At 40.9% G+C, this 26,314-nt stretch overlaps 1 protein-coding gene across 1 annotated transcript in view; it reads left to right on the top strand.

Annotated features, from left to right (window-relative positions):
* akap9 (A kinase (PRKA) anchor protein 9) overlaps positions 1-26,314 on the top strand; it is a 65,838-nt gene that overhangs the window by 14,401 nt on the left and 25,123 nt on the right. The window contains 29 exon segments of the mRNA XM_034210476.1: positions 335-470; positions 727-882; positions 1,038-1,172; positions 1,284-2,411; positions 2,413-2,682; positions 2,684-3,074; positions 3,077-3,954; positions 3,956-4,193; positions 5,965-5,971; positions 6,736-6,793; positions 6,795-6,815; positions 8,235-8,382; positions 8,568-8,638; positions 8,730-8,850; positions 9,074-9,171; positions 9,607-9,712; positions 10,361-10,407; positions 10,410-10,442; positions 10,445-10,555; positions 10,557-10,600; positions 13,368-13,381; positions 13,384-13,418; positions 14,318-14,638; positions 15,242-15,397; positions 15,399-15,518; positions 17,499-17,623; positions 17,894-18,105; positions 19,453-19,673; positions 24,322-24,484. Of these exon segments, the coding sequence (XP_034066367.1) occupies positions 335-470; positions 727-882; positions 1,038-1,172; positions 1,284-2,411; positions 2,413-2,682; positions 2,684-3,074; positions 3,077-3,954; positions 3,956-4,193; positions 5,965-5,971; positions 6,736-6,793; positions 6,795-6,815; positions 8,235-8,382; positions 8,568-8,638; positions 8,730-8,850; positions 9,074-9,171; positions 9,607-9,712; positions 10,361-10,407; positions 10,410-10,442; positions 10,445-10,555; positions 10,557-10,600; positions 13,368-13,381; positions 13,384-13,418; positions 14,318-14,638; positions 15,242-15,397; positions 15,399-15,518; positions 17,499-17,623; positions 17,894-18,105; positions 19,453-19,673; positions 24,322-24,484 (5,564 nt within the window).

Here is a 26,314-nt window from a genome sequence, read left to right as displayed (position 1 = left end):
CTTTGCTAAACCTACGACATCTCTTGTTTTTTTAAACCGTATAATGTGCATTTTCAGATATTTAGTTGAATTGTTTTTCTTGCAGGCCTTAACTCACGCTTACAGTACTAACAAAGACTTTGCCTAAACTGCCTTGGGTTATTGGAGATGCATTTTGACCAGTATCTGTAAAGCAATCCATAGCAGAGAAACCATTAACAACATTTATTGCACTTTCATGTGGCTCTGGTAACTAACTGCTGTTGCTTTACGGGTGGCGAATAATTGCTAAGCTCATTCCTAATGGCTTTACCAAAACCCTGTAAAAAGAGCACATGTTCCTACTCAGGAGGAGGTGGAGCCCCCTGCGACAGGTGATAAAGGGAGGACCGATGGAAGAGGAACTAGCCGCAAAGACCCAGGCAGTGGAGGAGCTGAGTCGAGAGCTTGAAGATATCAGATCTGCCTTTGGCACAGAGGGAATACAGCAGGTACATTCATTACCCGTCACACGAACACATCTTGCATTTGGTTTTGAATAACAAATGGTCATCCATTTCCAATTATTTGTCATACTGCAATTCCATCTGTAGCTCTTACTGTCTAGAATGAAATGGCGAGAACTTGTTTATTCCTCCATCAGAAAGCCCGGAAGGTTCTTTCTGATGCTTAATCCTTTCTCTGCTCGGTAGCATCATGAAAGCTGTCTGTAAAGTGATTTTACTTAGTTGCATTTTACCTTTCTAGCTTCAGGACTTTGAGGCGGCTCTGAAGCAGCGAGACGGCATCATCACGCAGCTCACAGCTAACCTCCAGCAGGCTCGTGAGGAGAAAGACGAGACCATGAAAGAATTCCTGGAACTGACGGAGCAAAGCCAAAAACTACATATTCAGTTCCAGCAGGTGGGAATGTTTTAAGTATAAACTACTATGTTATATTAGCTATTCAGTCCTATATTCCCTAGCCACTACATGTCATTACACTATTATTATTTTTGTTCTACTCCTTGTAGTCCATGTTTTAATTAAAAACACATTTGTTTATGGGAAAATCTCAGCTTCAGGCGGGTGAGACTCTGAGGAACACGAGCCACAGCAGCACAGCAGCTGATCTTCTGCAGGCCAGGCAGCAGCTCATGCAATACCAGCCGCAGCTGGAGGAGCTCCAGCTCAAACTCAGTGAGATGGAGACGGTAAGAGGCCTAATGTGAAGCTGCAGACATCTTTTAGACATGTAAATCCAAGTGGTTGCACAGTATGTTCTCCAGGTTGCCCCTGCTTAAATGAGAATTGTTTCTTTGCAGTTGGGGAGAAGATCAGAAGAATCATTCATACAAAGGATAAATGAAAAGGACCTGCTTATTGCTGAACAAGACAAAGTTATTACGAGTCAGGAGCAGTCGCTGACAGAGATAAGGACGGTAGAGACGTGTTTGGCACAAACACTGAAAGAGAAAACTGAATTAACTGCAATAATCACAGAGCAGGAGCGGTCATTGACCCTGCTCAGAGAGGAACTTGTTCATGTGGCACGGACTACTGATGACAATATTATAGGCCCTTCAGAGAAAGACCTGATCATAGCAGAGCACGAGCGAGTCATTTCAGAACGCGACTACTCTCTCACCCAGCTCGAGGATGAGCTCGAGTCCTCTGAAAAACATCTGTGTGACCTCAAACAGCGAATGGCTGCAAAAGAGGCAGAGTTTGAACGATGCATGGATGAGTCGGAGAACAACAAGGCAGGCTTAGAAAGCTGTAAAAGCGAAATGGAGAGATGTAAATTAGAATGGGAGAAAGACCGTGTGGAGTTAGAAAGCTGTAAAAACGAAATGGAGAGATGTAAGTTAGACTGGGAGAAAGATCGGATTGAGTTAGAAAGCTGTAAGGGTGAACTTGCAACCTCCAGACAGAAAGAGCGAATGTCATCTAATGAAATCATGCAGCTCATGGGCACAGTGGAAGATCTGCAGAAGCGTAATCACCAAGGTAGCCTGTCGGAGGACGACATAATCCAACAAATGCAGGAAGAGAATGCGAGGAACCTCGAAATTCTCAGGGCAGAGCTGGATGAGATGTACGGCGAGCAAATAGTCCAGATGAAGCAGGCGGTTAATTTGCAGCATGCAGCGAAAGTGGAGCAAATGGTCGAGCGACATTGTGCTGAGCTCGAGCTTCTGAAATCTCAACAGCTGTCTCAAAGCTCCACTGTAGCAATTGAGGTGGAAACACTCAATGCTAAGACTAGTGAGCTTCAAGAGACATTACAGCAATCCCAAGCAATGCAAGACAACGTCAGACATGAGCTAAGCCGAGTCACCCAAGAGAAGCTCAACCTGCAGGCCAAGGTGAGGGTCTCCTCCTAGAGCTACGTGCTGCTAAAGAAACAAGTGGAGCAGGTCTCCAAAAGCCTTATCTCTCAGGAAAGCCATCAAGGGTGAACTGCAGCGCCTCCAGGAACAAATCGACAATCTTAACAGCGAACTGGATGCTGCTCAGGAAGCGGCTGAGGAGGCAGAAATAAAACATGAATCGGAAACAACCAATTACAAAATCAAGTTGGATATGCTGGAGAGAGAGAAAGATGCTGTGCTGGACCGCATGGCCGAGTCACAGGAGTCAGAGCTGGAGCGACTGAGGACTCAGCTTCTGTTCAGCCATGAGGAAGAGCTCACCACGCTTAAGGAGGATTTGCAAAGGGAGGGGCTTCCTAAACACGGAGAACCTTCTCAACGAAGCTGCTATCAAACACGAGAAAGCTCTGGAGGACCTGCGCAAGGGTTCTGAAGAAGAACTGCATCTGTTACGAAGAGAGAGGTCAAGTTTTGCCACAGAGCGGGATGAGCTTTTCCACCAAATCCTTGGACTGAAGGAAGATCTGAAGATGGCTTTGCACAGCTCCAAAGCAGACAAGCTTGTCCAGCAGCTCCAAGAACTTCAGGTAGAGATGGAGGAGCTGAGAAAGGGAGGAGAAGAACGAGTTCGTATGGGAAATGAAATTCAGTCATTGCTAAAGAAAACGGAGCTGCTTGAAAACCAAACAAGAGAAAAGGAACGTTGTTGGGAAAACAAATGGAAAGATCAGGAATCGGAAAAGAGACATTGACAGAATCTAATCACACTTTGAAAGAAGAGTTGGACTCCAAACATCTGACAATGGAGACACTCACAGCAGAGAATAATCAAAGACAGCAACAAGTAGTTCAGTTTACTGAGGAAATTGAAAAACAGAGGACTACTTTCTCTTTTGCCGAGAAGAATTTTGAGGTAAACTATCAGGAGCTGAAGGAGGAGTACACATGTCTTATTGAGGCGAAAACGCAGCTTGAAGAGAGGACTCTGAAGGAGACACTTGAGTTTGAGGCTAAAATCTCCAGCCTTCAGTCACAGATTGGCGAGCTGAAGGGTCGCAGCAGCAAAAGGGCCGCAGCGAATACAGATAGACGGGAACACGCTGTAATAGAGAAAGATACTACTGAGTTAATGGAGAAGCTTAATGTTACTTTGAGTGAGAAGGAGAGCCTGGCTGCACGGCTTTCCGAAGTTACAGAGAAACTCATGTTTACAGCGAGCAAAGTGACACAGCTGGAGAAAGATCTGCTCAAAGTAAGACAAGAAAATGTGAAAGTCATCGCGCAGAGTGAACACCTAGGGAAAGAGCTAGAAAAGAGAAAGGAAATGATAAGAAAGCAAACAAGGGGGCAGGGAAAAGCTAAGCTCCATCATGCAGGGCAAGCTGATGAGCCAGTGTCTTCTGAGATCATCACCTTAAGATTCAATCTATGGCAAGAAGAGACGAAAGCTCTTCAGTCTCTCTTACGGGCAGCTGAATCCGAGAGAGACAGCGTCAAGCAGACCTTTGAGATCCAGAACCTCTCACTGGCTCCTTCTCCAGCAGCGGTCCAGTCAGTAGGGGAGGTTGCGGGACCATCCTTGCCGCTCAAGCCCACCGCCTCGGGGTCAAACAGGCGCAAGAAGACGGCAGAAGTCGAAGCAGGAGCGCAAACTGGGAAGCGCCGGCGCAGACTGCAGAGAAGAAAAGCACAGGGAGGGGGAGGAGGAGGCAGTGTTGGAGGAAGAGGGAGCAACAAGTGCTGCAGAGCAGGAGATGCAGCCTCAGATGGAGAGCCAGGTTTTGCCATGTTCACGAGAGAGGGCCGGTAAAGAGGACTCCACTGACGGACATCAGGGAGACGGAGGCACCACACGGGTAAGCACGCACTCAAATGCTTCCACTGCAACGCTGCCTTCTTCTAAATGACATGTTTGAGTGTGTGGTTAAAAGGCTTTTCAGAAAGTGAGCTCTACAAAGGATGAATAGTTCAAACTGACATCACATTCACAATTAATGCTGTGATATTTCATCAAAGATGTGGGAATAGCATTCATAGCCATATGAATCCCTCACAAAAAGAGAGTATGACTGAGGGGTTTCAGCTCTGACATGTTTTCCCTCCAGTGACTAACGGTCATGATTGCAGACTGCCTGAGTGTCTGCAGCCTTGCTCTCCTAGGTAGCATTCAGCAGCACAGTCATACTGTGGTGTTAAAGATAGCCTTATGTTTTTAAAGTTCATACAAACCATTCAGAGACCTTTGCTGTGTGCAACTGTGGGAAGAATAATGGAGAAGAAAAACATGCACACACATTTCAGCCTGCACACAACAGTGCCAAGGACTTCATCGATATTCTGCTCATTTCTACTTTTAAAGGAACACTATACCATATTTGTAATCCTTCCATTCGGCTTCTCCTCAAACTGAATATTATGTTGCTTTCGAAAAAGATCTGAAAACCAAACAAAAGAAAACGGTCACCCTCGGTATTCTGCGTTCAATTATTTGACATTGAAAAAAATATGTACATTGTAGTTTCTTTCCGTCCTGCAGGGAGTGAAAGGTTTTGAGGTGAGAATTGATTTATACCTCCGTCACTTTCTGTGTCAGTGTCACTTCAAGATGTGTCTCATTTACACCAGACAAAGGATACAGTACAGTGTCGGTCTGCCATGTCATGTGTTTCATATTGTTGTTATCACCTGTAACATTACAAATGGTCCAGACATTTCTGATGTCTTTTCAAGTGGAAAAAGATAGATCTTTAATTTCTACGTATCATTTTAATTAAATGCATAACGTAATGGCTGTAAAATAAAGACATTTGGCAGTAGCTATCCTCAGTTAGTTGTCGGTTTCCAATTAAGTCTTTAAAACTAGTTGTAATGTTTGCCTCTAATGCTTAACACTAGAACCGCCAGAGGTCGCTGTACAGTATACCTAAAACCGCCAACGGGTCAAATGTACCCGCTATTGATTTTCAAGGTACAATGTTCTTTTATTTATCATACAAGAACAGTGAGTTTTGATCGCACAGGGATGAAACTTATACCAATAGAATCTGTGGACTCTCAGCTTTTCATATATATGTTTGTGCAGATAGCATGAAGTATAAATATCGCTACCAGTGCTGATTTAAACGCTTGGTGTTAGACTTGTTTTGTGTTTGTACTTGTGGGTACAAATCCGTCAGTCTATCTATCTATCTCTATCTATCTATCTATCTATCTATCTATCTATCTATCTATCTATCTATCTATCTATCTATCTATCTATCTATCTATCTATCTATCTATCTATCTATCTATCTATCTATCTATCTATCTATCTATCTATCTATCTATCTATCTATCTATCTATCTATCTATCTATCTATCTATCTATCTATCTATCTATCTATCTATCTATCTATCTATCTATCTATCTATCTATCTATCTATCTATCTATCTATCTATCTATCTATCTATCTATCTATCTATCTATCTATCTATCTATCTATCTATCTATCTATCTATCTATCTATCTATCTATCTATCTATCTATCTATCTATCTCTCTATCTATCTATCTATCTATCTATCTATCTATCTATCTATCTATCTATCTATCTATCTATCTATCTATCTATCTATCATAAAACCGCAGTAGACAAAAGGCGTTGCTATAGCAACACGTCATGTTTACGCTGCATTTTCTATGAGGTAAATATTACCCGCTGGCGGATATAGGTATAAATGGATTTTTTGTTGGCGATTTTTTCAATCTGACTTCATATTGACCATTATTAACAACAGTGGGTGCTACATAACACACTTTCAGGAAAAGTCACGGACTGGGAGACTTCAATATTTTGTTGAAAAAAAGTTACATACAATCAAAAAAACAAGCTGCGGGTAAAATTGACCCGTTTGGCGGTTCTAGTGTTATGCAATATGGAAATGACATTTTATTCACAAGACTATTGTGTGATAATGAACACAATTTTCACAGCCAGCAGGGCAATAGTTTTCCAAATAAATTAATAAAATAATCATTTATAAAGTGCTTTGTTTGAAATATTGGGAATTTATTTTACTTTTCATTATCAATGCAATCAAAAGGGGACTTATTTTTTAATGATGATTTTGGTGTTCACGCAAACATACACAGATCAACTTTAAAAGCAGTTATTATGCTTGATAAACATTACGACTGATATGTGAAAGAAAACGAACTAAAGACAAACTTTAGATTGACGATGTAGAGTTCTATCCATATACTGATCATGTCGATTATACAATGATTTCTTTATTTTCTGCTCCCCCTCAGGAAGTGTTCCATCGTGCTTCACCTTGTCTTTTGTTCATCAATGTCATCTTTGTCTGCATTTCTTTGGAGGATATAATGTAAGAGTGTATTTCCTTCTGCTTGCTTGTGTAGGGTGAGCAGACATGGAACGGGTCAGCACACGGAGCCTTCAGTCAGGAAAGCAGAGGAAAGAACAAGAGACTACTGAGCATGTAAATGTCACCTAAACTCCACATCCTGCCCTTTGCTTGTCACTGTCCCTTTGAAACATCATACCGTTTGGTTGTAAAGGTCAATAAAAAGGTTCTCTTACAGCACACACTCGAGGGCTTCACGCAAAGCACATTTTATTGATCTTATCCTAAAAAAGTGTTAATATTTGCTAAACTTTAAAACAAGAATAAAACAAATGTATTTATGTACGAAGCAGCTTTAGAGGATTTAAAGCAACTAAGTGTTTATCAGAGCAGAGACTAACTGTGATTAGAAAGGAAGAGGAAATGTTTTGACATCAAATAATAAAACATTTCTGAATCAAAGCAGCAGTGATGAAACTCTGTCTGGTGTATGGAGGGTGAACCTTGACAGCGCCCTGAGGCAGCTGCCACTGTGAGAGATTCCCTGGCAACAACTTAGTCGTGCCAACATATGACAATTAAGTCGAACTCATTTGGGAAACAGAAATATCAATTTTGCCTTAAGTGTATTTTAATAACATATTTTATTAAAGATTATTTATGTGATACGCATTCAAAATTCATTCAAATGATGGCACTATAATGATGTAAATATGAGCGTTTACCCTGTAGAAAGAAGCGTACATAAGTACTAAACATCACCAATTGTACGAGTGGCTCTTGCAGGAGGCCCAATACATGTTGCATGAGCTTTTGCAGGTTATAGTGATTTCCTCTCTAGTTATATCTCTTTTTAAAATGTTCTCCAAAGTGGCTGTGTTGTTGTTGCATGTGTAGCAGCGGCACATCATAATGCAGCTGCCAGTCTGCGAGGCGCCTCTTCTCTCCAGTTTTAAGCAGCGACATCAGAGCTGTTGCCGGTTTGAAAAGGACTCTCACCACTTCAGTGTCAGATGTAGCACGGATGGGATTGTGTCATGACAAAGCGTTGTAAATACAGCCTAATTAAATGTAGAGTGCACACTAACAAAAAGCATCCGACATCAAAGGTAACAGAATCACAATTTCATAATTGTAACCCTAATGAATTTGTGCTAAGGCATAATTTAGAGGAAGAGGCCTCGCTGTTTGCCTTTTGTTCCCCGGTTACAGAAGGGATAATGGCCGACCTCTCATCCCGAACACAGATGGCTCGTGCTGCTGCTCTGTCATAAAAATAGGATTGGTTAAGTTGGAATTGTGTTAATTAATCATATAGCTCCACTAATATAGCACGCTGCAAAATGTAATTAGTAATGAATTATAAATTATATCTATATTTAGCTTTTTACAAATTGTGTGTAATGTCCAGGCATATTTTTCAAAAAGGGTCATTGTATCTACTAAAACAGTTATAGAGGAATATAAAAACAAGCTCTGGAATATGACAACATGTATGTAGAAAAAAGGCATGTTCCTCTGTGTGTTGATGTGATGATGTCTTCCTGTGTTCAGGGGGAGTGCCGGCTGCAGATGGAGGCCCAGCGGCTCAGCCTGTCTCAGATCCACGCCGCGCAGATCGAGCTGCAGCAGGAGGACTCAGAGCACCGCACAACACACTCTGGAGCTGAAACTGCAGAAAACCTGAGAGATAACGGAGAGGGTGAGCAGTCGTGTAGACGGTCTCTTTTGTGTGTGTTTCTGTTTGTGGCAAGGCAGTGCTTTTGATGTATCATTCACGATGGATCAGCACAGGTGGATCTATACTTGTTTGTGTACTGTGTGTGTTGTTAGGCTGTGTGTGAACCATATTAAAGATTTAAATGTAAATATTCTATGTTTTTCCAGATGAGCCAAAGATCTTTAAATACCACAACATGTTACAAGCTGTGTCAGAAGAATGCAGTGAGATCATTAAGGTAATTTGTTTTGTAGATCTATTGTTCTGTGAATACATTTTATTAATGTGTTGCCAGGTTACCACAGCTGTTCACCTTTTTGTCTGTTCAGAGTTTTGGGAAGATGTTTGGTGAAGAGTTTTTGGAGAGTGTTGCTACAGAAAGCCAGACGCCCTCTTCAGTGGAAAGACCGGAAACTAGTGAATCCACCTCCGTTGTTCAGGAGGCCAGAGGTAATTTTTCTCTTGAAGAAGTACAATTATAAAGTACTTGAGATAATACAACGAAATATTGTCAGTGCGCTGTGGAATATTAAGTTGGCTCTATACCTACCAAGTGCTTTAAATTCATCTGTTTAATAAAACCATATTATAAATCATCCAATTCCTTAATTCAAATACGTGAAATGTGATCTTTAAAAATAAACATTGTTTAAAATGGCTTTGTCTTCTATAGAGCTCTACAGAGGTCTTCAGCAGGCGAGGGAGAGGATTGAGCAGGAGCATCATCGACTGTCACAGCTCCAGGATCAGCTGAGAGCTGAAGGGAACAAGGGTAACAAACACACATCTTCCTGAAGTCATAAATGTGCCCCAATACGAAAATACAGCCTTATGCTTTGCAGGTTTTTAGTATGTTGATTTTCTCTGAGATTAGCAAAACAAAGTATTCTCAAAGATACAGCATGTATGCCATCGCTTGATTTCTGAGATTTTCCCACAATGAATGGGGGTGCGATTTTTTTTAATGTTTGGATACACTCAAACAGTTTCTGTTTATTTATGAATTGTAATTGGCAGTGAGATTAAAAAGAAGCAGTTTGATCTGTCAGCACATATTGATTCATGTATTGTACTGCATTACTTCCTATCTGTATATAAAAAGATAACTATATATATGTGATTGGCACACATTGTAAGCACATTTGAGGAACATGGATGGTAACAGCGCTATCAGAAACACACTTAACATCTCTGCCGGTCTCCTAGATGACGGGGCTGCAAGTGGCATACGATGAACTGAAGAGCAGCAGCGAGAAGCAGATCTCTGACCTGCGTGGGCAAGTTTCCGGCTCAAGCCCCTCCACAAAGAAAGGTAAACATAGACTTTTCCTCTGTGGCCGAAAAGGAAAAGAAAGCATGTCACGCTCTAATGTCAGCTCACTGAGTCCCAACACAGATGGGAAAAACAGAGGCACACAATTATGGAGCAAAGAACAGACTATTTTCTATCATTCAAGCAAATCATAATTTATAATAACCTTAACTAAGTGTTTTACTAAAAATACGTTGTTCCTATCTGTTCAATAAAAATACATGTTCTACCTAAGCACAGTTAGATAAAGTAATTCCAGTTATATTTAGCGCCATTTTAAAGAGTTTCAAGCATACAATTGATGCTGATGATAATGAGTGAATAGCAGCTATTTGGGCCAGATTTCTAGTTGTATTAATTATCAAAGCGCCCAAGCTTCAATCTATATATTTTAATTAAAATACTAACCTGATTTTCCTCTTCTTTTCCAAAGAGGTGCACACTTTTTGTTGCATTGTGCCATTTTTATCCATTTACTTTGTATCACATTCTCTTATTTGTGACGACAGTGACTCATTTTTTCCCAGAAAAGAACATTAACGTTTCATGCTAATTGATTTGAAGCTTTTATGCTTTCCGGTAGAGGCGTAATAGAACTTCACATTTCCTCCTCTCTCTCTCTCTCTCTCTAATCTCTCTCTCGCTCAGATCTGGAGGAGCGAGCTGGTGCAGCATCGACCTCCCTCACAGTACAGGAAGGCAGAGGTTGAAGGCCGAGGAGCAGCAGAAAGCAGCCTCCAGCTGGAGGAGAGTCACAGACAGGAGCTGGAGCGTCTCCGAGCTCACTACCAGCAGCAGGCTGCGGAGAGCGAGGAGCGCTACGCCACCGAGCTCTTCATGCTGCCAGCAGCGCCTGCAGGAGGTCTCCGGCACGCAGACACCCCACAGGTGAACACACTGGGAAAACACAATGCCAACACTGATACTTAATCTTATGTATTCAGACAAGGGCAATGTTAATGTACAACAGTCACTCCTTGCATAGCTAATGATACGTCCACATATTATTAAGAAATAGGAAACCCTAATGGGGATTTGATATACAATGACTGCATTTGGGATGTTTATTACAGAACAAGGAGAATATACTTTAGAATAAGCTCAAGTATCTTTGTTTTATGGAAGCCAATCTGAAGATTAATATAAAAGATCCAGTCCATTATAAAGATAATTCTCAACATTATGAGACCTTCTCTAAATATTAACTTAATATCTCTTGACATATAAAGAACATTTCAGCCACTGCAAATGGCTTCCTGAGGCATGTGCTGTGTGGATAACCAAATTAATGTGACTTTTTTGAAGCAGGCATCACTCAGTGTGTTGAATGATATGAGGTTTTTGAAGCACTTAAGCTCTACAAATAGAACTATAATCCTTTTAATAATAGGTCATAACTGTGACCAACTGGTAATGTATAATGTTTATATTTCCAAACCATATGACCTGTGGGTAAGCTCTTCCTCATGGATACAACGTAGCACAGATGAACACACTGTGAAAACACAATTTCAACACTGATACATTATTTGTATGTATTCAGACAAGGCATGTAAATGTACAGCAGTCGCTACGTGCATAGATAAAGATACGTCCACATATTATTAAGAAATAAATGTTAAACATTGGAACACTAATGGGACATTTTCATATACAATGGACTGCATTTGGGATGGTATTACAGAATATACTTTTTACTAAGCTCAAGTATGTTGTCTTATGGAAGCCCATGTCTAATGCACAGATGATATCTTATATATTTTCAAAACGAAGCCATATTACTGTGGGTAAGCTCTTCCTCATAGATACAAGAAACAGTCCTGCAGTCGCCATGAAAACTGAGATGTTGCTGCCCTCCACTGTTTGATTTCAGATATGAAATCAAACAGTGGAGGGCCAGGGACTTACTGCCATGTTATAAAAGCTAATTATTTCTAAACAACATAACAATATACAATGTAATCATTTACATTATTGTAGTATGCAGTACATTATTGATGTAGTCAAGGGCACTGTATATGTAATGTCTAAGAGCTCAAACAAATAATCAATGAGTTGTGAGAAAATCACTTTGCAAACTATTATGAATAATCCAGTAGAGATGTTCTCATTCATTTAAAAAAGAGAAAACCAAAACAGTAAACTGAACATCTTTTGGATTTTATAGTGTAGGTCACAACAAGGAATTGAAAGACGCCTGGACTCTAGGAAGCTATAATACAATTTTATAATAGGATTTTATAGATTTGTTTCCATTGATTGAGAAAATAATCAGCAGATTAATTACAACATATTCATTACCGGCAATCCAAGTTCTGTAATCACTTCTGTTTCTGTTTCTTTTATGTCATTTACATTTATATTTAATATTTGTTGTTGTGTCACACAGGAATATTTAGACCTAAATGTTTAATGGTAAACATGTTTTTTTATGGGAACATTTAAAAAGTGTACATTTATATGTACAGTGGGGCAAAAAAGTATTTAGTGAGCCACCAATTGTGCAAGTTCTCTCACTTAAAAAGATGAGAGAGGCCTGTAATTTTCCTCCCTAGGTACACTTCAACTATGAGAGACAGAATGGGGGGAAATAATCCAGGAAATCACATTGTAGGATTTTTAATGAATTAATTGGTAAATTCCTCGGTAAAATAAGTATTTGGTCACCTACAAACAAACAAGATTTCTGGCTCTCACAGACCTGTAATTTCTTCTGTCCTCCACTTGTTAACTGTATTAATGGCACCTGTTTGAACTCGTTATCAGTATAAAAGACACCTGTCCACAACCTCAAACAGTCACACTCCAAACTCCACTATGGCCAAGACCAAAGAGCTGTCAAAGGACACCAGAAACAACATTGTAGACCTGCACCAGGCTGGGAAGACTGAATCTGCAATAGGTAAGCAGCTTGGTGTGAAGAAATCAACTGTGGGAGCAATTATTAGAAAATGGAAGACATACAAGACCACTGATAATCTCCCTCGATCTGGGGCTCCACGCAAGATCTCACCCCGTGGGGGTCAAAATGATCACAAGAAACGGTGAGCAAAAATCCCAGAACCACACGGGGGGGACCTAGTCAATGACCTGCAGAGAGCTGGGACCAAAGTAACAAAGGCTACCATCAGTAACACACTACGCCGCCAGGGACTCAAATCCTGCAGTGCTAGACGTGTCCCCCTGCTTAAGCCAGTCCAGATCTGCATGGAGGAATGGGCCAAAATACCAGCAACAGTGTGTGAAAACCTTGTGAAGACTTACAGAAAACGTTTGACCCTCTGTCATTGCCAACAAAGGGTATTTAACAAAGTATTGAGATGAACTTTTGTTATTGACCAAATACTTATTTTCCACCATAATTTGCAAATAAATTCTTTAAAAATCCTACAATGTGATTTCCTGGATTCTTTCCCCCCCATTCTGTCTCTCATAGTTGAGGTGTACCTAGGATGAAAATTACAGGCCTCTCTCATATTTTTAAGTGGGAGAACTTGCACAATTGGTGGCTGACTAAATACTTTTTTGCCCCGCTGTATATCTAAGCACTACTAGGCAATTGACTTTAAAGAAACATATCAGACTTATTTTTGTATTATCGAAGGTTGCAGATCAATGAATTTTGACTTCTTTGTTTTGTCCTTTTTGCCCTCAGTGCTCCAGACTCAGCTCAGAGAGGATGGAGGAGCACGGAGATGAGCTAAAGGTTTGGGCTTCTACATTTTGCCCTCATCTGACTCTCCCATGTCACATGCATCACATCTTACTACGAGCTGATAAGTGAACATGCATTAAGACGCTATGACAGTCATGCTGGGTGTGAGGGGGCAGTTGCTGCCTTTAGGCTAAAACATGCTCTAAATTCCCCAGCTATGTTCCAGAAGCAGGATCATGAGTGGCCCTATATCTTAACGATTTAAACGGTTGGACGTTACATAACTTGCCGTTTTAGCGTATCACTCCTGAACCAATCCGACGTACTGTAGTGTCTGCTGCTGAATGAAAGGAGGACTCTGCTTTGCGCTCCATTTAAATTTTAAGCCATCTCTCTCGCTCACGTCACTCCAACTTCCATCGTGGTTCAGTTGGTCTTCCCTCTATCCAACCTCAAAGTTCCCACAGCTCGCGTGTCGCTGCAGAGATCAGTCACCAAGATAGGAGAAAAAAGATTGACAGGAAGAGCGAGAGCAGGAGAGAAACTGAAAGAAATGGCGCATGATGCACTTTAAGACATTTGGATTGGAGATGTTAAGCCCGAGGCGAGTGCTAAACAGACAAAAAAGGGATTCATCACCAGACAGAGTGGTGCTGTGTTTGGTGAAAATGTGGCTGTCTGAAATATGATGCAAGACATCTCTTTATCGCGGTTACCATCCTGGGGGGTAGAGAGAACAAAGCGGTGTTTAATAGTGGTCTAAATGCCGGTGGGGTTAGCAACAGGGAAGAGGACACATGTATTTCTTGTATCAGCCTTTAGGGATCTTTTTGCTGTCCATATTTTGTTATCTGCCTTTTTTTTAACACCCACTGCAGCTGCTGCTATCTGCTACGTTAGATTTCATTTGTAATTAGCTTCTCTAACTTACTTTCCCTCACAATTCCCAGGACCTGTGTGAGGGGGAAGTGTCGGAGGGAGGTGTGGAGCTGCGCTGGCCTGTCAGGTCTGCAGGCCTGACAGCACAGCTGCAGGCGCTGAGGAAAGCTCTCTACCACAAGTATGTCCAAGAAGTAGCAGCTCTCAAAGAGCAGCACAACAGAGAGCTGGAGAGACTGAGAGAAGAGAAAGACAAGGAGAGGGAAACAGAGGCGAGAGGAGGGAACGATTTCAACGGTATAAACGGAGCTGGGAGCTCCAGTGAGAGCCTCGGGGCGGCCGGGCTGGAAGACCGACAACACTGGGAGAGAGTGGAGGAGGAAGTAGCCAAAGTGAGTGACCATACATCTTGTATTACATCAAAGCCTAGTGTGTCTAGTCAGTTTACAAAAAGCTTGTAGCAGATGACAATTGCATTACGTTTGATTGATAACAGTTGGGGTTTAGATGAGTAGATTAATCAATCATTGATTTACCAAAATAAACTGCCCTGTTTTCTAGAAATGCCGACATTTTGCTGGTTTTATTTTTATATTATATATTTGGTTTGTTGATTTCAGTTCAGACAAAACAAAACATGATGTCAACAATAAACTCTCACTTTTGTCTGATGTTCTATAAACCTACAAATGTGTCCATTAATGAAGGAGATAATCAACAATATAATCAATATTGGAAATTATTGTTAGTTGCAGCCCTAGACATATTTTTGTTTTGTTTATTTAAATAACATCAACCAATAGAAACATTTGTGAACATGAAGAGTTAAATGTACATTAAGGATGACACGAGGAAGTCACAGGACTTAGTATTTTCATTGGTATGCAACATTTGATCCCAGAATAGTTAATAACACTGTATCAGCACTCCTGCTGTAGATCTCTTTGTCTCTACATCAGAAAGAGTCCTAAGACCTCTCTCCATATCTCTGACAGGCCATAGTTCAGATGTCTGTGGAGTTTGCACAGAAGATTGAGCTGGCTCGAATCAACAAGCGTGCATGCCAGAGGAGCGCCTCCATGCAGACGCAGTCCGCCACAGAGGAGGTGGAGGAGAACGAGGAGCAGATGACGGCCGGAGCTCCTCTCACCCCCCGGAGCCTGGCTGGAGGAAGTGGAGAAGGAGAGACTGGAGAGAGAGCTGGAGGACAGGAATGCAGAGATCAGACAATTAAAGGAGGAGCTGCGGAAAACTGAATCGGCAGCTGAGCAGGTCGGTGTCACTAACCGAGCTTTCACACACGCAATGTGTTGATTTACTGCCCACTGCCAGCCCATAATGAATAACCTCCGTCTGATTCATTACTGCTGTGCGGTTCCTTTTTAGAGGCACTTTGTCGCAATGCAGGTGTTGCATTGATTACTCCATCATGGATTATATAAGCTTGAACTAACATAAATATTCATAGTACATTGCTTACATTGCATTTGCGTTGATTAAATCATTGACTGAAGGTTACAATCTAAGTTTAATTTGTTATGAGCCGAGATAAAAGTGTGAAGCTCTGCAGCAACACGTGTAGAGCAAGGTATTGTTGATATTTTGGTCTTCAGCACCTGTCTCAAGGAGGTTTTGTGCTTTTATTTACCTTTTTTAATTGAACCTTTTCACTTAGATTGTACACACACAGACACACACACACACGGACACGCACACACTTACCTTCTCTGTGAAAAGGGTACAACATCCTTATTCTTTAACTCTCCTAAACAGTAAACCTGTGATTTATTACTGATGAAACGATATGTATTTATACCGGTTTTTTTAACCAAGATATGAGGAAAAATTGTTTATCTGTGTCAAACAATTTAAGTTATTTCAGAGTATTCATAGTCGTTTGTCCACTCCTGTAAATGAAGACATTCCACATTTTTAATTATAAACACTTTGTTTTCTTTCTGCTCTGCATGCACTGGTTTCCTCGAGTTGCTTTGGGATTCTTTTTGAAACACTGCTCATGCCTTGAAGAGCTTATCCCAATGCCTGTTAGGCTTTCACGAACCATTTATTGCATGATTAAGCTTTAACTGTGTGATAGCAGTGGCTGTCGCGTTCCCTGCTCTGTGTGAGCTGAGTTGCATGCACTCAGTGACATTCAGTAAGGATCATTTAGTCAAAGAAAGTTCTTAAGCCTCAGTAATTGGCTCGGATTAGTTTAATGAGGAAATGTCTCTGTATGTTCTTTGAAAACACTTGATTTAGATGTTTACCCACATTAATATGTTCCCCTCTCATTAATCTATCAATAAGATTAAGGTGAATTTTGTGGAGTCATTGAAAATAAAATGAACATTAATCTTTTCTTAAGGCTACTCGAACATAAAGTAATGTGTAAATGTGTACAACAATTATGTTTAAGTATGACAAACCAAGCTAAGGAATTAGAATACAAGTTCTGAAACTAATCCTTTTTAGTTTTCTTTAATAAATATGAACAAACTAATTATTTGTACATTTAATCTTAAAAGCTGTTAAAAAGCAAACATCAAATATAAACAATTAGCCTGTAAATGTATGTAATGAAGTTAGACTCAACATAAAGAAACATTTGAATAAATACAAATAAGCTACAAATGTCTATATGAGGACTTTCATCCCAAGCGTCATCAATTGTTCGTAACTAAGATTTAGGCCAAACAAACCCATTTATTTTTGATTATTTTAGCTGTTAGCTTCTGTAAAGCCTGCTCATTCTCATTATAAACAGTCAGTCTTCTCACAGTTATTAACCTCAATCCCTGTCTCAAACTTTGGTGTGTTGGGTCCTTTTTCATTTGATGTTTAAGAGGCCTGTTTAGAGGTATTTCATGTTTCTAATCTGTGAGTGTCATTCACTACATGCTCTCATGTAACTGGAGCTGCATTTCCGCTGATCTTTCAGAAGATGGAGCTATCGCCCCTGCTAGTCACTGTGCCTCAGGTGCACCTGTTGCCATAGCTGCACAAAGATAGTAGTGTTTCCTCTCGGCTCCAAGGGACTTAGAAGTGCCCCTTTGTGTTTGTGTGTGTGCTTGTTAAAAGGCCAGTGTGTCTACATGCCCGCGCTGCGCCTTATTTGAATGTACTTTTCCTAATGGCTGCACATACAGCCAGACTACCGTTCTCTGTCCAGAGTTTTCAGGAGTCTGTTCATCACAACGCATCTCCGTAATGACGGGGCTGCTGTCTGTGCTCTCTCTCCTGCCGGTCCAGGCTCTAAAGAAGAAAGAGGATGGACAAGAAGAAGCTGAGGAAGAGGGAGATTCAGGCTTTCCGGGAGTGAAGCAGGCTGGGGGAGGCAAACTGTCCTCACAGGAGGATGGAGAGTCCACTGAAAGGTAGTGATGGGAACTGTGTTCACATTCTTCCATTTTTATACAACTTAATGAACCGAGATGCTCCACAATGGAGAAACATTGTAAAGCTTTTTAACTGTGAGTTGGTCCTTTGTAATAATTGGTTGCATGTTTTTGCCTGTGTTTAAATAAACATTTGTCGTTAATTGCTAAGCTTTTAACTGACTGACTTTAGTTTTTCAATAACTGCAGATCATTTAAAAGAATCTCTTCTACTGCCATTGTTTTTAATATAATTGTTTTTGCTTTCAGAATCGTCCTGCGTAAGGCCAATGAGAAACTCTGTCAGGTTCTGGTTGACGTCCTGAAGACCACGGCAGCAGCGGAGGAAACGATGGGCCTCCACATGCAGAGTCTGCATGAGGCTTCCAGCGGAGGGCAGCAGGCTGCACCCCCCCTCTCCACCACACAGAGAGAGACCTGGCAGAGAGTTAACACTGAGCCTGGTAGACCATACGCTGCAGGCAAGTAACATCAGGTCCATGGAATAGTTTAAATGATGGTGCTTGTGTTTGGGCAGCAGGCTCAACTGCTCATCCTCTCAAACATGTTGGTTCAGTAGTTAGTAGTTAGCTGGAAGGGAGATTTGTAAATGAGTAAACAAACAAAGGGAAAAGAAAAGTCCTAGGATAACGGTGAAGTGTGCGTTTACTATACAGCAACTCAGTATCGGAAATTTAAAACATGTCTTTGCAGTTTTACACCATCAAATCTACAATTGCGTTTGCATTGTTGCATTACATCATGTTTAGAATCAGTTTGCATTTATTATGTCCTGATGACGCAAGTAGGGCATGAAATGTCTTCTTATGTGGACTTCTAGAGTTTCATTGTGATTCTAAATGTAACTTTTAGCACATTCAGAGTGTTGCTGGCAGCCCTGACTGTTTAAACTAACCTCCTTGCAGAAGCATCATGTAGTCAAGGTGCAAAACACTGCACCATGACTTACTTCACCAAACCTGGATACCATGATCAAAAAACACCCTCAGTGTGTGTATGCATGTGTACTCTTGTCAACATGATCAAATGCAAATAACAGCTCGACTGTTAGTCAAAGAAAAAGAAAAAAAGTCTCATGCTTACTCTAATCATCATATTGACTCTTAAGTCTTTCATGAGACTTCTATTATCTGATATTCCAGTTTTAATATTTATTTTGTGGGAAAAATAATCTTTTAGAGAAAGTCAAAAGTGTGTTTGAAAACATTGTGATGGTTATAAAATTAATATAAAGTAAATGCCACCTGAGAATGTTACAAAGTACAATAATTAAATGTAGATTACGCTATGTAACTCATTAACTAATTTGAACCGGTTAATATACGCTACTACTCTCTTATTATAGTTATATATTTAGCAATGCTTTGCTTCCTGGTTAGGGTTTAAGGTTGCACTTGTCGTACACCTAGCCTTAAAGCAATTCATTTTTTCACGACAGCTTTAACAATGAATGTTCTTCATTCAATGTGCTGATTATCTTCTCATATGTTTTTTTGTTGTTGTCTTAAGCTATAGCAGTAAAAAACATCTGCAAGCTTCTGATAGAAGTTGTAAACTACTTATTGCTTAGGGCTGCAACTAGGTTTTTTTCATTATCAATAATCGTTTGATGTATAATATGTCAGACTAGTGGAAAGTCTGTGGTGGTGTTTAATCGTTTCTCTTAATAGTCTGCAACAATCTTTGTGTTGATTGTAAAATCGGTGGAGCCTTAATAGTCACACAATATCTTAGAACTGTTCATTTGTTGAAAATGTATCAAACATCCGTTTTATGGTGATGTGTTTCTGCTTGCTGTTCCTCTGCAGAGGGTTGCCAGGAGAGCGGGACAGCGACTGGCGATGTGACCGTGTGGTCCGGTGATGCCGAGGCTCACGAAGGTCTGGAGGTGTCTCAGCAGATGATGGAAAGCCTGCTGCTGGGGGCGGGGACTCAGCTGGAGAACGAGGAGTGTCTGATGGGCATCAGCAGCCGACTGCAGACGGCTCTGGAGAAGATGTTGATGGCCATCACCGACACTACCAACGAGGTACAAACTTCTTTGCCCTTGTTTGACAGTGTAGAGAGAGGGGGAGAGAGGGGGTGTGACACAAAACAAAGGACCCAGGCCTGGAATCTCACCCAGGATGTTAATTTGGCATACACTGTAACCGCTTAGCAGTATCAATCTCTTCATCTAACTTTCTGGAAAAAAAGCATCTCGGCATGGTTCCCAAAATAAAAGCTATTCCTTAAAAAACCGAAATGCTGCTTATTTAAATCATCACAAGTAAGCAGTTACTTAGAGTTATGTAATACAATCAATGAAGGACTAAATCAACAAACATTTGATGCCAACTTTCACTACTCTCATAATAAAGTAGTTCAAGTCCTTTGTGAATGAAATGGGGTCTTTGTGTGTTTGTGCCGAAAGCTCCAGTGACACGTTTAGGCTTTGTCAAAACAGTTAAATACCCCCACTCGACGCTGTTAACCCCCTCTGTGGGTTTCTACGCCTGTTCATGGAGGCATAATGGGGATGAGATTGCAGAATGTGGCCGGCAACAAAGTTGGCCTGTCTAGAAAGCGCACACAAAAGAGCTGCCTCATTCTCCGTGGTTGCCTATAGATACAAGCTGTATTTACACTGAGCTTTTGTCTGTGTGATCAGCCTATCCTAGTCGGTAGTGGACAGAGCGACCCCCCCCCCCCCCCCCTCCTCGGGCTGTGTCCAGTGTCAGCCCAGCACAGAGACGGCGCTTTAACTAGGCCATTGAATGTGTTACAGTAACTGACTGCACATCACATCTTCCCGCTGGCTGAATCTCATGCGTTACTCACGCTGAGATGGGTTTTATCTTGCCGATCTAATAATAGCTTTAAAGACATTTCAGGCCGAGCATCACTGTTGTTTCAGCGTTCATCTACACCGCAGAGTGACTGTTGGTTAAATGTTATTTATTGATTCGTTTGAAGTTTTTAAAGGCTATTTTGTGGTTACAACCGTTTTAAGAACATTTCTCATCTTGGCGGTTGTACATTTAAAACATTTTTAACACGGAACTGAGAATGATCTGAAAATGGATCATCTCGTTTGTCATTTTGTAAACCTGATTGTATTTTTTCTGTCTTCCTCAGTATCATAAACCAAATATTGGTTTGCTCCACTATCATAAGTTTGATATTGTCCTTTGAAATGGAGCTTCAATGGTGAAATTATAAATCTGCAACACATTTAAGTTCTTTTCAGCCCAAAAAAGCCAGAAATGTCACTTGAACAGCTTTAAGAAATGTAAATATTTGCTGTTTTCTTCTACTTCAAAGAAGCAATCATATTTATAAAAAAGTATAACAAAAATATAATATAACCCACGTGGGTTTGGTGCAATTATAAAATGTTTCAATATTCTGACATTTAGTATTTTAATTTGAATAAATTACCCAAGAAATATTGAAATAAATGAAAATAATCATTAGTTACAGCCCAATTAAAGACCCACTTTAGATTTTACAAGCAGATACTCTGCTGTTTACATCTCCTCCAAGAACACAACATTAACAATACATGTGTAATCATCAACAAAGCTTCTTAATGGTCTGTTCAATGATTTTCCTGCTGCTATCGATCTGATACTCATTACTCTTGTCTGAGCGGGCCGTCTCGTCACGTCTTGCCTCAGCGTCAGCATCTTGAACTTAGATTAATGTCACAAGCCGGTCAGGAATGTTAAGTATCTTTGTAAGAATACTGCTGTCAATAATTTGCCTGAGGAAGGTGTTTGCTTTCTAATTGTTCACTCCCATTATCTGCCGGTGAGACGTGGAAATTGTTAGTGTGCAGTCACTATGACGGTCGGCATGCCGAACAGAGACGGGAGCTAGGACCGAGAGGCAGAGTTTTCACAACGCCCTAATTGTATTTTCTCCGACTACGTTAGGAGGGAATCCAGTTTGACAACTTTTAGTGGGATGGGCGTGTGTTGTCTGTGGGTTATTTGTGTGTATGTGGAGAGCCTGTGATCTACTTGCAAATCTACCTGACCCTCTGGCTCTAATGACGGAAGCCACACCTGCTTCCCTCCCACTTCTGCTGAACAGTGTCCCGCTGTCTGCGATTAATGTAGGAAGTGGAAGGAAAATCCTCTCATCTGAGTGCGGAAAACTGCCCTGGAAGTTTCATCTTTTTGTAAAGCTCATGGGTAAATGGAGGCAAAGTGAGTGTAACAGAGTTGACAGTAGGCTGCCTCGGGTTAGGGAAGCTCGCCTGACGGGACAGAGGGATCCAGATTCAGTGAGTAACATAGCATGAGCACAGGAGCATGCGTGGAGGAGGAATAACAGCGATCCTACAAGGAAGTGAGTGAAAGACTTAAGATCGGAGCGCTGTCATTTCACTCTCAGCCGGTTGCCGCTCAGACTAAACAATTAAAAAGGGGCCCCTGGGAGGCTTCCCTGCAGGTCGGGGTTGCTACGGTGTCATCATATTGTTAATGAATCCCCAGAGAGAAAGAGAGAGCAGAGAGAGGGAAGAGCAAGCCGGAGCGGACAGGGGGGGGGGGTGTAAGCTTCACCGAGCGGCATGATGGTTTCACTCTGAAGAAATAAGGTCAGAGAGAGCAGAGATATTCAGAGGGATCTTTCAAGAGGACCGGAAGAGAAGTAATGCTTGCCTTTTTGTTTACAAACCTCCTGTGGACGTGTTCAGGAATGCCTTTTAAAAAGCCAGACCAGGATGGGACGCCCTGTCACTGTCGAGGATGACACTTTTTGTAGGGACCTTTTTAAAAACTCACACAAGATGATCTCTCAATATCTACCTGGGAACTTGTTCTACCGCCGTCAGACATCATGTGATTAAGATGACGTGACTGTCAACCTCTCCAATTGTTGTTTACTCCTCTTGTGTGTGGTAAACGCATAGGAACTGTTGCTTGGAGCTATCCACAACGTTGCTCACTGCTTCATCCCCCTCTGGACTTCATTCTCATTTGTGGTTGAGCAGGTGAGCCTGAAGGATCACAACAAATGGAAATCAGTTTTGATCACCCCAGAAAAGGACATACTATTTAAGCTTTCAGTACATCTATCACTATTTTACCATGGATTCCTACCGCTCTTACTGGAACTCAGGCATTCAGAGCAGCACGTGGATGGAAGGGGAGGATCAGGATGTTTACGAGGTGGAATCTCGTGTACCCCTTCCCCGACCTTTCCCAATATGCAGCACCTTGAATGAGAGAAATGCTGTGGTGGTACAGACCCACATATCCCATGTCAACCACAGGACTAAGGGTCACCTTCTTAAGGTTATCTCCAAAATCTCCCTGCCCACTCCTCCGTATACAGTAAGTGAACACCTGGGAAATTCGCTCTAACTGTTGTGTGTTGGAGTTTTTAAATTGTATGTCGGGCTTGTGCAGTGGATGGAAAGAACTGAACGGTTGATTAATATTTTATCGGTACAATAACCAGAGGCTGTAAGGTGCGGGCAGGTCTGCACACGCTGATGCTCGTTAAATGTGGTTTCCATATGAGCACAGCATCTCTTTCTGTGCTGCTTTTGAAACGGAAGGATTATATGACTTCTATGTGCGAGGGTCACATTTCCACTTCCTGGTTCCTGCAATGTTACAAAAAGACCTTTGCTCGAGAGATATGGTTATCTATGAAAAGTAAATGACGGATGAATGGGAGCGAGGGAACGGGTTATTTCATTATGATGATTTCATAGCTGTACACAGAACAGATGCCTTCTGTCATCTGACCTGAAGGTCATTAAACACACGTGATATCATTATCTCAGTGCATTTCTTATCGACTCTTGTAATTGCCAGTTTGTCCAATGCCAATGCACTTATGTTAAAGCCTCTCCAAATTGTGCATAAAGACCATGAACTGTGTTGTCAAACCATTCGTAATTCAGTGTGGTATATTATTTAAGGTGACTACAAAATGCTTTTCTGAGTAACAAAAACGGTTGCTGGCTTACAGTAATATAATTGTATTATTTGCTTTCTAGCTGCAAATCTTTTAAATAATAATACTGCTATTAATCTGTGATGTAGCTTGTATGTGTATCTCATAGAAAATACCTGCTTTACAAATTGGCTGGAAGATATTTCTGAAATAAAGCTTTGATATAAAAAAGCCCCTCGTGTTATGATATATTTATGTTGTAAATGTGTTAAAATAATAAAATGGACATTGGAAGCTATGAGCACAGGTTGACTGCTGTGCATTAAAATAAACTAAACATGTATATGTTAGAGTGCCAAACATGCAAATTGCAGATTTAAAGGGGGGATCAAGTGATTTAGAATTATTTCCATGATCTTAAGGGACTTTTTTAGTAGCGATATAAAAAAGATTAGTCAAAGGCTGAAATCTCCTGACTTTTAGCTCTTAGTGTCCAAATACTTGGTCTTTCTGCAGCCAAATGGCATCTTTCATTAGATTCTCCAACCATGTTTAACACATTTTTTGAATTCTACTTGTGAAAAAGAAAAGTCTGGAGCCCAAGACGAGATCACACCATTGTTGTAACGGCTGACGAGTAAAATCATATTACATGTGCAACATTTCTGTAGTGCCCCTACTTGACAAACGGTTCCTTTTTTTGATGATCTTCTAAGATTATACAAGACAAGTGCTCTTTACTAACTGTTTTTGTTCTGTAACGCCATCTCTTTTCCTCTCAGCTTGAGCATGCCCGGTTGACCCAGACTGAGCTGATGCGGGAGTCCTTCCGCCACAACCAGGAGATGAACGAGCTGCTGCAGAAGCAGGAGGAGCTGCAGGAGAGGCTAGCGGAGGAGGCCCGGGCCCGCGAGCAGCTGGCTCTGGAACTGCACCGCGCTGAGGGTGAGTTCCTCTGAATAACGCCGTTTTCAAACATGTCATTTCAAGGATTTAGGATCAGCACAACACTAATTACGAGTGCATGTTTTGATTGGAGTGTGCACAGAACTGTCATCGTCTGTTCGAAGCTTTTCAAATCCATCTTCTTTATGCAGCCTCCTTATAGGCAGCACTAGATGTTTCTCTATAGACTCTAATTGATGATGTGACAATGTGTGTCTGTGCGTCAGAACGATCACAGAAAACAGAGAGCATAAGGAGGAACTGAAGTGAAAAAGCATCTGTTAGGGGGAGGGGGGTGTTACAGGGAGTGTGTGGATCAGCTGTTAGAAAGGGAGAGTAAAGGAGTGTGAGACCATCTGCGGTAAGAAATCGACAAATGGTCATTTCTGTTTGCTCAAATGTTTTTGATATGTGTTTGGACCAACCCTGTCTCCTAAAAATTACGTTCCCACAGAACTAAACTGCATTCTCAATTACGTTTAGCCAGAAACTTATTTTCTCCCACGTTACGTTTATTATGAACATATCTCAAATACGTTTATTTTCTACATATCTTCTAGAAACATATTTTCTCCCACGTTAGGTTTCTTATGAACGTATCTTAAATACGTTTATTTTCTACATATCTTTACCATTTATTGTCTTGCTTAAAATAATGATAATAGTCATTTATAAATATCATTTTAGAGCACACATTTGAAATCAGTAGGCGAGGCTGTAATTTCGCCAGCTGTTACTCATGAGCGAGGCAGAACATAATAGTTTTAACATGCCAAAAAGCCACTGTGTCGTTTATTGCACCTCAAACATTAAAACAAATCCAGAGTTACGTGTTTCTGTACTTCCTCTAAGAAGAAAGGACAGTAACAGAAGATCTCTGTGACGCCAGATGTGGTGTTCATAATGCGATATGATATCCGAAAAAAAATTCAGTTTAGGATGGCCGAAGACACTACACTACCCATAATCCCCAGCTATCGTTTGGGACTACAATCCCGTTGACAAACCCCGTGATTAATCTTCAAACTCTGGAGTTTGGAGTGGCAGTGCGCCAAGGTTATGCCGAGCGTCAAGCTCTTTGAAATGGAACGAAACCACGGCAGACTATTCAAAACGGGTTTTGAACGTCCCCCGAGAACTACACATGCTGGCTATTGTGTTTCGCAACATGTTCTCTTTGGCACGTCTCTACTGGGAATTATAGTTTTAAAAGACGTTTTCCCCAAAATTAGAAGTTGACAGTATTAAACTGTGTACAGCCCTGGAGGTTTAGGCGATAGGAAACACATTGGTGTGTACACATTTAAAACATGTAATTACTAAATGGGTGAAAATCGCTTGTATCCATAATGGGCAGCATTAATATATACCCACATGACAGCTCATTGTTACTTTGTAATTCTACTCCACTACAATTCAGAGGTTAACCTGGTATTTTTACTCCACTACATTTATTTTAGTTACTTTGCAGATTCTGATTAATGATGTGAAATATAATAATCAGGAGAGATATTTGATAGTTGGTGCTTGAGAAGACTAAACATTTATCTGCAGATCTCTATAAAGTATATTCATTACTCGTTATTCTCTACTAATAGTTAATTAAAAACTGTATATAATTGCTATGTTTGCACATCCCTTTCAAGATTTCCTAAGGTTTATTGACATATCATATACACAACTAGTGTAGTTATGCAATGAATGAAAAACTTGGGTCACAGGTTCCTCAACAGTGCATTACGACATCTATCAATATGTGTGTACCTCCACCATTTCTGCACATTTCTTATAATATCTACATACATAAGAGTATAATTAATGCATATAATA

The sequence above is a fragment of the Gymnodraco acuticeps genome, unplaced genomic scaffold (assembly GCF_902827175.1).
Source record: "Gymnodraco acuticeps unplaced genomic scaffold, fGymAcu1.1, whole genome shotgun sequence".
Classification (NCBI taxonomy): Eukaryota; Metazoa; Chordata; class Actinopteri; order Perciformes; family Bathydraconidae; genus Gymnodraco; species Gymnodraco acuticeps.
Note: the sequence above shows the minus strand (reverse complement) of the source record. Positions and strands in the feature narration are given on the sequence as shown.